This window comes from Cynocephalus volans, chromosome 1 (assembly GCF_027409185.1).
Source record: "Cynocephalus volans isolate mCynVol1 chromosome 1, mCynVol1.pri, whole genome shotgun sequence".
Lineage (NCBI taxonomy): Eukaryota > Metazoa > Chordata > Mammalia > Dermoptera > Cynocephalidae > Cynocephalus > Cynocephalus volans.
Window position 1 is genome coordinate 268,322,056 of NC_084460.1, and position 12,696 is coordinate 268,334,751.

Below are 12,696 nucleotides of genomic sequence, written 5' to 3' on the forward strand. Positions count from 1 at the left end.
TTCTTGTATCCTCTCTAATTTCTCTCAGCAGTGGTTTGTAGTTCTCATTATAGAGATTTTTCACCTCCTTGGTTAACTCAATTCCTAAGTATTTTATTTTTTTGGTGGCTATTGTAAATGGGCAGGCTTTCTTGATTTCTCGTTCTGCATGTTCAGTATTGGAGAAAAGAAATGCTACTGATTTTTCTGTGTTGATTTTGTATCCTGCTACTGTGCTGAAATCATTTATCAATTCCAACAGTTTTTTTTGTAGAGGTTTTAGGCTGTTCAATATATAGGATCATGTGAGAGTGGGCATCCTTGTCTAGTTCCTGTTCTTAAAGGAAAAGCTTTCAGCTTTTCCCCATTCAGGATGATATTGGCAGTGGGTTTGGCATATATGGCTTTAATTATGTTGAGATACTTTCCCTCTATACCTAACTTATAGAGGGTCTTTGTCATGAATGAGTGTTGAATTTTATCAAATGCTTTTTCAGCATCTATAGAGATGATCATATGGTCCTTGTGTTTGATTTTATTAATATGGTGTATCACATTTATTGATTTGCATATGTTGAACCAACCTTGCATCCCTGGGATGAATCCCACTTGATCGTGGTGAATAATTTTACGTATGTGTTGCTGTATTCTGTTTGCTAGTATTTTAGTGAGGATTTTTGCATCTATATTCATCAAGGATATCGGCCTGTAGTTTTCTTTTTTGGTTATATCTTTACCTGGTTTTGGTATCAGGATGATGTTTGCTTCATAGAATGAGTTTGGGAGATGTGCGTCTGTTTCAATCTCTTGGAATAGTTTGTAAAGAATTGGTGTCATTTCCTCTTTGAATGTTTGGTAAAATTCTGCTGTGAATCCATCTGGTCCTGGGCTTTTCTTTGTTGGGAGCCTTCTGATAACAGCTTCAATCTCCTTTATTGTTATTGGTCTGTTCAAATTTTCTACATCTTCATAGTTCAGTTTTGGGAGCTTGTGTGTGTCCAGAAATTTATCCATTTCCTCCAGATTTTCAAATTTGTTGGCGTATAGTTGTTTATAGTAGTCTCGAATGATTCCTTGTATTTCAGATGAATCCGTTGTAACATCCCCTTTTTCATTTCTAATTTTGGTTATTTGAGTCTTCTCTCTTCTTTTTTTTGTTAGCCATGCAAATGGTCTGTCAATTTTATTTATCTTTTCAAAAAACCAGCTTTTTGATTCATTGATCTTTTGAATTGTTTTTGGGTTTCCATTTCATTCAGTTCTGCTCTGATCTTAATGATTTCTTTCCGTCTGCTAACTTTCGGTTTGGATTGTTCTTGTTTTTCTAGTTCTTTAAGGTGAAGTGTTAGGTTGTTCACTTGCCATCTTTCCATTCTTCTGAGGTGAGCATTTAATGCAATAAATTTCCCCCTTAATACTGCTTTTGCAGTATCCCACAGGTTTTGGTATGATGTATCATTATTTTCATTAGTTTCAATAAATTTTTTGATTTCCTGCTTGATTTCTTCTTGGACCCATATGTCATTAAGTAGAATGCTGTTTAATTTCCATGTGTTTGTATAGTTTCCAGAGTTTCGTTTTTTATTAATTTCTAGTTTTAATCCATTGTGGTCTGAGAAAATACATGGGATAATTCCAATTTTTTTGAATTTGTTGAGACTTGATTTGTGACCTAATATGTGATCTATCCTGGAGAATGATCCATGTGCTGATGAGAAGAATGAATATTCTGAGGTTGTTGGATGGAATGTTCTGTAGATATCTGCCAATTCCAATTGGTCTAGAGTCTTGTTTAGATCTTGTGTTTCTCTACTTATTCTTTGCCTAGATGATCTGTCTAATATTGACAGTGGGGTGTTCAGGTCCCCTGCTATTATGGTATTAGTGTCTATTTCCTTCTTTAGGTCTAATAGAGTTTGTTTTATAAATCTGGCTGCTCCAACATTGGGTGCGTACATATTTATGATTGTTATGTCTTCTTGATGGATCAGTCCTTTTATCATTAAGTAGTGTCCCTCATTGTCTCTTTTTATGGTTTTTAGTTTAAAGTCTATTTTGTCAGATATAAGAATAGCTACTCCAGCTCGTTTTTCTTTTCTGTTTGCATGGTAAATCTTTTTCCATCCTTTCACTCTTAGTCTGTGTGAATCTTTATGGGTGAGGTGGGTCTCTTGTAGGCAGCATATAGTTGGGTCCTCCTTTTTGATCCAGTCAGCCAGTCTGTGTCTTTTGATTGGGGAATTTAAGCCTTTTACATTAAGAGTTGTTATTGAAAGGTGTTGATTTATTCCTAGCATTTTATTGGTTGTTTGGTTGTCTTAGGTGTCTTTTGTTCCTTGCTTTCTGATTTACTGTTTGGTTTCTGTGTTTGTTGGTTCCTTAGGTTGTAGATAGCGTTTTTGTTTGATTGTTTTCTCTTCATGAATGCCATTATTATTATACTAGTGGGTTTTGATTTTTCTTGGGTTTTTATGGCAGTGGTAGTTATTTTTCAGGAACCAAAGCCCGTACTCCCTTGAGGATTTCTTGTAAGGGTGGTCATGTGGTAGTGAACTCCCGCAGTTTTTGTTTGTCTGAGAAATATACTATTTGCCCTTCATTTCGGAAGGATAGCCTTGCAGGGTAGAGTATTTTTGGCTGGCAATCTTTGTCTTTTAGTATTCAGAGTATATCATCCCATTCCTTTCTAGCTTTTAGGGTTTGTGATGAAAAGTCTGATGTTAGCCTGATTGGGGCTCCCTTATAGGTGATTTGACGCTTCTCTCTTGCAGCTTTTAAGATTCTCTCTTTGTCTCTGAGTTTTGCCAATTTGAGTATAACATGTCTTAGAGAAGGCCTTTTTGGGTTGAATACGTTTGGAGATCGTTGAGCTTCCTGGATCTGAAGATCTGTGATTTTTCCTATACCTGGGAAGTTTTCTGCCAGTATTTTGTTGAATATATTTTCAATGCAATCTCCTTTTTCCTCCCCTTCTGGAATACCCATGACTCGGATATTTGAGCACTGAAGGTTATCTGATATCTCTCTCAGATTTTCTTCAATGTCTTTGATTCTTTTTTCTTTCTTTTTGTCTGCTTGTGTTAAAACAGCCCATCTTCAAGTTCAGAGGTTCTCTCTTCAACTTCGACAAGCCTGCTGGTTAAACTCTCTGTTGTGTTTTTTATTTCGCTGAATAACTTCTTCAGTTCAGTAAGTTCTGCTACATTTTTTTTCAGGACATTGATTTCCTTGTACATTTCCTCTTTCAGATCCTGTATACTTTTCCTCATTTCATCATGATGTCTAGCTGAGTTTTCTTGTATCTCATTCAGTTTCCTTAGAATTATCACTCGAAATTCCTTGTCAGTCATTTCAAGGGCTTCTTGTTCTATAGGATCTGGAGTTTGAGATTTATTAACTTTTGGTGGTGTACTTTCTTGATTTTTTGTATTTCTGGTATCTTTTTTTTGATGTTTATTCATTGTGGCAGGGGGTTTCACAGTCCACTGGTTTGATACTATTGACTAACTAAGATGTTGCTGTGGTTGCCAATTTGGTATGGCTACCTCCGTGACTGCTCAGTTGGCCTCTAGTGCCTTGTGTGTATGGTTGCCTCGGGTCTTGGGCCTCTCCAGGGTGCCACTTTTCTGGTCAGCTTGGACTCTGCTGGGCTGCTGGATCACGTACCACAGGGTGTGTGATCACTATTGAGGTTTCACTTCCTGTGCAGGACTTCTCCCTGTTCTATGTGCTCTGGCCCGGCTGTTGAATCGTGCAGTGGTGACCCCACAGGGTGTGTGGTTTCTTTCTAGTCTCCGCCTCCCTGGCTGCACGTCTCCCCGCTCTGTGCGTACTGGGCTGGGCTGGGGCGTGTCTTCTGCAACCCTCGTCTATCAGCTGGGCCTTCAAGACCCTGCTCGGCACCGCCTCGCCCAGGAAGTCTACCAGGTTTCTGCTAGGCACTGACGACCAGTCGCTCTGGGTGTCTTTGTAGCACTGTGTAGATCTTTCTCGGGACTTATCATCTTCCTCCTGGTATCGCGGTTATTTGTGTACTTGTCTTATCTCCCACACCAGAGTGTGAGCTCCTTAGGGGAGGAGACCGCAGCACACGGTTCATCTTTGTATCCCCCCGGCACGAACTGAGTCCAGTGCCTGCCTGCAGTCAGCTCTCCGGCAGGTTCAGGTGGACTTGGGAACTCTCCTACCATACTATTCCCAACCAGAAATTGGTTAGGCGTTTTTCCGAACTGGTGGCCGCAGAGATGGTATCTGCCTCCCAGTAACAGGAAGTTTACCGGGGGCCGGAGTCCAGGGTGTGGTGGAGTGACAGTCCGCCCCACCCATACTTCCTTGCCCTCCCGACACTGGGTGGGGATGCCCCACACCACCAGCCCCTCCAGAGAACCATGGAGGGAGTGGGAGGGGAGGCCAGCCCACGGGCCCTGGGAAGCCCCGTGCCGTGGCAAGCAAGTGGGAAGGCTCAGTGAGGAGCCAAGCTGGGCCGGAGCTGCCACCACCTGAGAAAAATGGAGGCAGCCCCGGGGCAGTGAGTGGCCCAGTGATGCAGGCGGAAGCCGGGTGGGCGTTGGCCCCCCGAACAGGGCCGGGCCAGGGGTCACTCACAGGGCTGTGCCAGGTCGGGCGCTCACTCTCTGCCTCTGGTTTGTCGCCTTCCCCGTTCTCGGTTCCCGCCACCTAGGGGTGCTTGCTCAGTCCCGCGGCGCGGCTTGGGGGCTCCCAGGAATCTTCTTTTATGCCAGCCTGAAACCTTGAATCATGAATAGGGCAGCTGGCCACCTTCAGCACGGCCCCGGCCTCCGGGATCCTGGCAGCATCCACAGCAGCCCTGGCGCCATGTTCCCTGTTTAGAGACTCGCTTTTGCCGCTACGAAACAGTTCTTTTCCTGTTCCATACTTCAAAGCTGTTGCCTATAAATGAGGCAGCCTCTCCTGCCAAGGGCAAAGTGGCGGTCAGCCCCCACGACCGGCCACCAGCAACGGTCCTCCCTTAAGAGATGGCAAGAGGAAGGTCCACAAGTTTCCCGGCTGCCTGAGGCCCAGTGGCCGCCTTTTCCACCTCAGCTACTCCGCGCCAACCGCCGCAGCCACCGCCATATTCCAAATACCCTGCTTTAGTTCTTTAAACTAGTCTTCTTTCATCCCTATGATGTATTATGATAGCTACTTTGAAGTCTTTGCGTGCTAAGTGGAAAGAGAGAGTTCCTTTTTGCTGATTTAGTGTTTATGGTTCATACTTTCTTATTTCTTTGTATGTCCCATAGTTTTTGTAAAAACTATACATTTTAGATAATAAATTTTACCCAGTCTGGTTTCTGATCTCCTTTGATGTTGTGTTGTAGTTGCTGTTGTGTTTTTGTTTGTTTGCTTAGTGACTTTCCTAGACTAATTCTATGGAGTCTGTTTTACCTACAGTGTGTTACCAGTGATGTCTGTTTCATTGGCATTTGTTTTGGTTTTTGTTTTAAAACCTGGCCTAATAGGGATTATCTCTGGGTCAGCATAACTTGGTAGTCAGCCAATGATTGGTTAGAGGTTGTATTTCAACACTTTGATCCAGTAAGACTGCCACCCTTTGCCAATGGATCTGTGTGTGAATTAGGGAATGCATTCAAAGTTCATGATTTATATATTTGCCCTGATGTTTACTTTATGTGTTTGTAAAGCCTCATATTCAGTCAAGAGTGAGTAGCTATGTCCTAAACATAAACTACATGTGGTAGCTATTTCCTTAGAACGAACTTTAATGTTACAAATTGACCAGGTTCACTAGTATCCTTTGCTGGCATAACCAGGATTTTTGTTGATATAATTTTAAAATTTTTTTAGATTTTCTTGATTATTTTCAGGGATATGGGGTAGGGGTAGTTATATAAGGAACTATCTTGGCTAGTTGTTTAGTCAGGCTTTTGACTGAAATTTTTTCCTTTCTTCAGTGACTAATGAATTTAATGATTGTTAGGCTCATTCATTTTAAACTGAAGGAACAATTCTATCATTGATTATAAATAAGCTTTTTCTTAGGTTACTCATCGCTACATTTATCACTCTAAATATTGGAATTTCTCTATTTAGTAAAACTTCTTTCCAATAATTCCTGTTTTTTTTTTTTAAAGCTTAGCTTTAAGGGTTGCAATATTACCAGCTAAGTTGGTGTTACTTGCAGAGCTTACTCATCGAAATCCATTGGAAACATAATTAGACTTAGTCATTGCTATCCTGGACATAAAGGAGATGTGAAATATCTAGGACCAGAGAGCAGCTGTCTAAAAAGATTTACTTGAATAACATCATGTGAGTGGTAGGAGTTCCTATTTCTGTGTTTGTCAGTTAACGTCACCTAGGCCACAAGAAGACTGTCCTTTTCCAGTTACTCCGTGCAACAAATATAAATGATAACATTCCTCCTAATACAAGGTGACTTCACTTTAAGTAAAGTATGGCAATAGCAGCTCTTTGTATTATCTCCAGTTCCATTGTCATGAGGATGCTGTGATTGTGATGCTCTAGTTTCAGTCACTCTTGAAGTCTCATTTTACGTTTTAAGAATCTATTAGTACTTCTAATAGTGATTTACAGAGCACCACTAATAATGCAATCTTTTATCCACAGATTCATATATTCACTGGGTCAATTCATATCTCCCAGACTATAACTAAAATGACATGACCAATATTGCTGCGTTTTTTAACTGTCATCTGTCAGTTGTATTAAAGATTCAATATGTTTTGTTTTAAGGGATCATATAAAATTTAAATGTAAAGCATATTTTTTAAGAAACTGAATCATTGGGTAATAAAAATATTTGGACACTAAGTAATTTAGTATGGAGTCACATATTTCTCAAAGGTTATTCAAATACTCTTTCTTGGATATTAATTTTACAGACATGAGATTTATATTTGAATATGGTATTCTTTTCCATTTAAGCCAAATAAATTGTTGGTTGTTTTTTGTTTGTTTTTGTTGTAACAGTGATGAGAAAGAAGAACAGGATCAAAAAGAAAAATTGATATTGACAGAAGACTGTGAACTCATTACAATAATTGATGTAATTCCTGGCAGATTAGACATCACTACTCAACACATTTATTTCTACGATGGCAGCATTGAAAAAGAAGATGGTGAGGAGTTCTGGGAAAATAATTTCTTTTTTTCAGTAATTAAGTTTCAGTTTATCAGTCATGAATGAGAAGAAGAAGAAAGCAAGTAAGATAAGACTGTGAAGTTGTGGTCTATCATGTAAAAGGAGAAATGGAAACTCAGTATTGTGTTAAATATATTAATGTATTTTAAGAGATTTGGCTAGAGGAGATTGCTATGAATTTATAAAATGCAGTCTTAATTTTATCATACCTTTGTATGTACACTTATTCTTATAGGCTTCTCACCTAATCCTTTATGTGATGATAAAAGGACTATTAAATCTATGATGCCAACATAAAGAAAAAGGAAAACTGTTTCTAAGATGCAATATGCACAATTATTCTCTATCCTCATGGGAAGGAAGTAGAATAGCTGTAGAATTTTAAAACAGTTTACAGATCCAGTAATTTTAACAAATAGTTTTTATAATGTAGAAATGGAATTCCTTTTCCCTAAATGCTAGTTTTGTCAGAATTTCGGAGATATTTTCTGAATAGCATGAGTTACTTTATATGGTATTCTGTTTTCAGGAGTAGGCTTTGATTTCAAGTGGCCTCATTCTCAAGTTCGAGAGATTCACCTACGGCGTTACAACTTAAGGAGATCAGCCCTTGAGATTTTTCATGTTGACCAATCCAACTACTTTCTCAATTTCAAAAAAGAGGTATGTAATATGCTACCTTTCTGGAAATCCTGAAGTATTAGCTTGAAATAATTTTCCAGCTAGTGAGCTGTGATGGAAATTTTGACTTTTGTTAAGAAACAGTATTAGAGGAAAAAATATATACATTGAGGGCTAATCGGTCTATGAATATTCACTGGGATTTGTTTATGTTTGAGTTTTTGGAGGGTGGTGGTTTTCAGTTTGTGTGTGTGTGTGTGTGTGTGTGTGTGTGTACATTAAAAAATATATGTAGTTAAAGAATGTCTAGCATCAACCAATAGGTGCCTCACAGTATCCAATTGTGATGTAATAAGCAATATATAAGATATGACTGAATTTATTAAACTAGGTTGGGTTCAAATTCAACAATCATGGGGCATCTATTCTAGAAATGCAGTAAATTCTTAAATAGTCTAAGTGGTTAAATGCACAGGCTCTGAGATCAGATTACCTGAATCCAAGTACAGTCATACACACATCCTCCAGTGTGCTTTAAATCATCTCTACATTACTTATAATACCTAATATAATGCAAATGCTATGTAAATAGTTGTTAAATTGTATTTTTTTTTCTGTTTTTGTAAACGTAGGTTTTTTATTTGTATTATTTTTTATTGTTTTTTTATTGTTTGGCTTTTTTTTCCGTTTTTAATATTTTCAATCTGTAGTTGGATGAGTCCATGGATTTGGAACCTGTGAACATATGGAGGGCTAATTGTACTATTTTCACCACTAGCCATGTCTGTGTAACCTTGAGCATGTAACTTAGGACGGTTGGCCCCAACCTTTGCTCTCTCATTTACTTGGGGTCCAACTTGTATTACAGTCTGACGGCTTTCCCCACCTTACCTAGCTCTCCCATTTTCTTTCATAGGCATCTGCCCTAATAAAATCCTAGTATGTTTAATTCTGTTTTGACATCTGCTTCATAGAGGACCCAGATTAGCACAGACAACAACTAATTTTATGTTCATCTGTAGGACCCGGGTTTACTTTTAGATGATTTAATTCAGATGTTTAAAGAGCATTTTTCTGTTTTTACAAAAGGATATTTTTCTATTAAAAATAAATTTTTCTTCATAGGAAAAGACAAATCATGTATTTTATGGAAAGCTGTATCATGTAATTAGACTAAGTCTGCCCCTGCTGAATACTGTACATTTGTATAACTTTGCAGTTTTTAAAGCACATTTGTATATGGTATCTAATCTTTATAACCTTGAGATTAAATATGGCATATTCCATTTTTTTTATAAATGAGGAAACTAAAATTCACAAGTGAATTTTATTACTTTATATTTGTATAGCTAATTCACAACACTATAAGACTAGAGATTATGTTTAATTTACAAATGAAACTCAATAAATTAATTGATTTGCCAAGATGATTAGTAAACGGCAGGATGAAATTTGAACTAGATTTTAGCAAGTTTTCTGATTCAAAGTCTAATGAGCTTTCCATTAAAGTCTAATAAGCAGGATGAAATTTGAACTAGATTTTAGCAAGTTTTCTGATTCAAAGTCTAATGAGCTTTCCATTATACATTATAACTTTTGCAAAAGATACAAAGCTTGACTTCATCAAGTATAGTAGAGAAGTTAAAACCATAATCCACTGCTTATATTAAATGTCCAGAATAGGCAAATCCATAGAGACAGAAAGTAGATTAGTAGTTGTCAGGGAATGAGAAGGAGGCAGAATTGGGGAGTGACTGCTAGTGAGTATGTGGTTTCTTTTTGAAGTGACAGAAATTTTCCAAAGTTAGATAATGGTGATAGTTGCACAGCTCTGTGGATATACTAAAAAACACTGAATTGTATACTTTAAAAGGGTGAATTATATCTCAATAAAGCTGTTACAAAGATCATGATCCAAGCTGGTCTTGATCAATTTTTAAACTATAAAATGATGTTATGTTTTTTATAGGTTAGAAACAAAGTATACAGCAGGCTTCTATCACTTCATTCTCCAAATAGTTACGGAACCAGATCACCACAGGAGTTATTCAAAGCATCAGGATTGACACAGGTAGGAAATTTTAACAGTCACTGTTTTGGTGTTCATTTTATATCTCTGACTTTTGCTTAAAAGTAAAATTTACTTCTTATGATTATTTTCTTTTGGTTATTACAGCTGCTATTCTTCCATTCAGTCTGATCTTTTGAGTTATCATTGAATCTTCCTTTGTTTCCCTCACACTCACAATACCCTCCCCCAACCTCCCATATCATTCTGTTCCTGGGTATATCCTTTAATAATTTTCTCTTTTTAAAAAATAACATGTGGCTTTTTTCTTAATAATAAAAATAATCTATGCATGAGGAGAAAAAAAAAGTAGGGAAATACAAAAGGCTACCTGGGAAAAAGGCAAAAAAAATTGCTAATCCCAGTCAAAGCTAATTAATGCTCTTATGAATTATATCTTGACTTACATCCCAACATCTCTTGAGTTTGTACCACTGGGACCCAAAGGAAAGTCATTGTTTTACGGTTAGTAGTCTCTTAATCAGGGTCTTTGCCTCCTGGCTTTCTCTTTCCTCCCATGTATGCAGTAATCTTTTAAGTGTTGCTCTTGTTCAAGAGCCATCAACAATTCTTTGGGGTTACTAGTGAAACAAGCTTTGTTTAATCAAGTACATTCCCTGCTGCTGTGCAATAAAGTTTATTCATTAAGTGCTGATACTTCAACTTGGCACTCAAGACATTTGAGCTTTCTATAAAATCTATATATAATTTCATTTCTCACTCTTCCCCATAGGTATATGTTTTGCTTGAGGCACACAATAAATTTAAAGGTGAATGTTAATCTCTCAGCAAAATTCTGGAGCACACTCCCACTATGTAAAGTAATTAGAAGGCTAGGTACAATGAGGTGATTAATAGAAAATAATGATTATCTCTTTCTTTAGAAAATTTTGTAACTAATATAGCAAAATCCCATCCACCATTGCTCTGTAAACATGGTTCTCTAAGGATGGTTAATGTAATATTTTGCTAAAATTTTTGGATAGTTTTAGTATATTAAGGTATTGTTTTTTAATATGTATACTTGTGAAAATCTCAACTTATAAAAACATTTTCAAAGTGGAATAGTCCTAGAATTTAAATTGTTAAGGTATTCAGATAAAATATTTAATTGAAGAAAGACTTAATTCTTATCCAGACCCTTTAGATTGTAGTTTAAGAATTATTTTGATTTTTCTGTTCCTTTTCTAGAAACCAGTTTTTAAAAGGAAGTGAATTTAGGAAAGATATATTGATTTATCTCCCTGTTAAACCTTTTTTTTTTTTTTTTTGCCCAATCCTTGGATTATGGAGATGATAGTAATAATGATTACAGAAGACTGTTGTTTCTGTCAGTAGTAGTTGCCAGTTTCTAAGAGATGTAAATTAATTTTGATATTGCTCTTTTTTGTGTGCTGTCTAGAAATGGGTGAACAGAGAAATATCCAATTTTGACTACCTCGTTCAGATAAATACAATGGCAGGACGAACCTATAATGACCTTGCACAGTATCCTGTGGTAAGTTTTAAGTAAGTCTCCTAAATGTGCAGTTGTCTTATAGTTTTATCATACCCAGAAGTATATGCAGGATACTTATTTTTTATTTAAAATATATATAAATCCTTTTTGCCTTTCTGTATATTTTCTACCCTGTTATTTTCAAGAAGAATATAAACATGAAGAGTAATTTAAAAATTAAAGTCTTTTTTTTTTTACTTGATTGAAAATATTACAGGGGATTTATAGGAAATAATGCTTCTGGTTATTAAACTAAAGATGAATAAATATGTGCAACAGGGAAAATATTTTAAAAGACTATCCTTTTTTGTCTTTAGATAAGCATTTAATATTAGATATGGGGATATTAGCATCTCTAGGAAGGAATGTCTAAATTGTAAATTGTGGCTCTTTTAGTTTCCCTGGATTTTACAAGATTACACTTCAGAAGAGTTGGACCTTAATAACCCAGCTGTGTTTCGTGATCTTTCCAAACCAGTTGGAGTAGTTAATGATAAAAATGCCAAAGCTATGCGAGAAAAGTAAGTGCTTTTTATTCCTTTTAAAGATACCCATGGTTTGTTTGTATTTGTATTTGATTTCTAATATGGCCAACCAAATGTTTTTGGGTTTTTTTAATGCACAACTACTTTTGATCATCAGTGTCTGATAATTGCTTCACTAAGTTTTCATGAAAATGACTTAGTTGCCTGTTAATTTCCTTTCTTTGCCAAATTTAAGTTGATATTGCTTAGAATTTCTTTTTACCTCATGGTAATTAAGTATGTGCTGAAGGGTAATAGGTTCTTGAAATTTTCTTCCTAGAAATTTTAGACTTCATGACCTACTAATCTAACATATAAAAATAACTATCTAATATTTATATCTTGGTAGACATAAAATTAATAATACTGATCTATTACTCAACAATAATGTGAATAAAGAACAATGAAATGTATGGAAATTTAGAAAATGTCATTTTAAAAAGAAAAAGACATTTTTATAGTTCTGTTTATTTATGATCCACCCTATCAGCTTCTCACAATCTGATTTTAATTTCCCTTTTTCTCCATATAAACTTGCGGATGACTTTTCAGTTATGATTTCTAATAATGAAGACAAAGAACTATTTTGCAAATATTTGAAAGTAGATTATATATTTAATTTTTTTTTTTTTTTTTTTTTTTTTACTGCTTCTTTGCAAATCTTCCCCAGGACTTTTTGCTATGCTTGATACTTTGTTTGATTTACCAGTGAAACTTTGCTCTATATACATGTATTTTGTCACAACCATTAGTCAAGCTTTTTCTCTGGCAATAACAAAAAAGATTTTTTTTTTTTTAACAGTGTTACACAGGAAATACTTATATAAATAGCCTATTTTATTGGTAGTCAAAGATACAA

General features: G+C 36.2%; 1 protein-coding gene across 8 annotated transcripts in view; it reads left to right on the forward strand.

Moving 5' to 3' along the window:
- NBEAL1 (neurobeachin like 1) overlaps positions 1 to 12,696 on the forward strand; it is a 204,626-nt gene that overhangs the window by 146,127 nt on the left and 45,803 nt on the right. For all 8 annotated transcript variants that reach the window (XM_063093907.1, XM_063093951.1, XM_063093959.1 and 5 more), the window contains 5 exons: positions 6,955 to 7,103; positions 7,656 to 7,789; positions 9,717 to 9,818; positions 11,218 to 11,313; positions 11,710 to 11,834. In XM_063093907.1, coding sequence (XP_062949977.1) covers positions 6,955 to 7,103; positions 7,656 to 7,789; positions 9,717 to 9,818; positions 11,218 to 11,313; positions 11,710 to 11,834 — 606 coding nt within the window. The remainder of the gene's footprint in view (positions 1 to 6,954; positions 7,104 to 7,655; positions 7,790 to 9,716; positions 9,819 to 11,217; positions 11,314 to 11,709; positions 11,835 to 12,696) is intronic.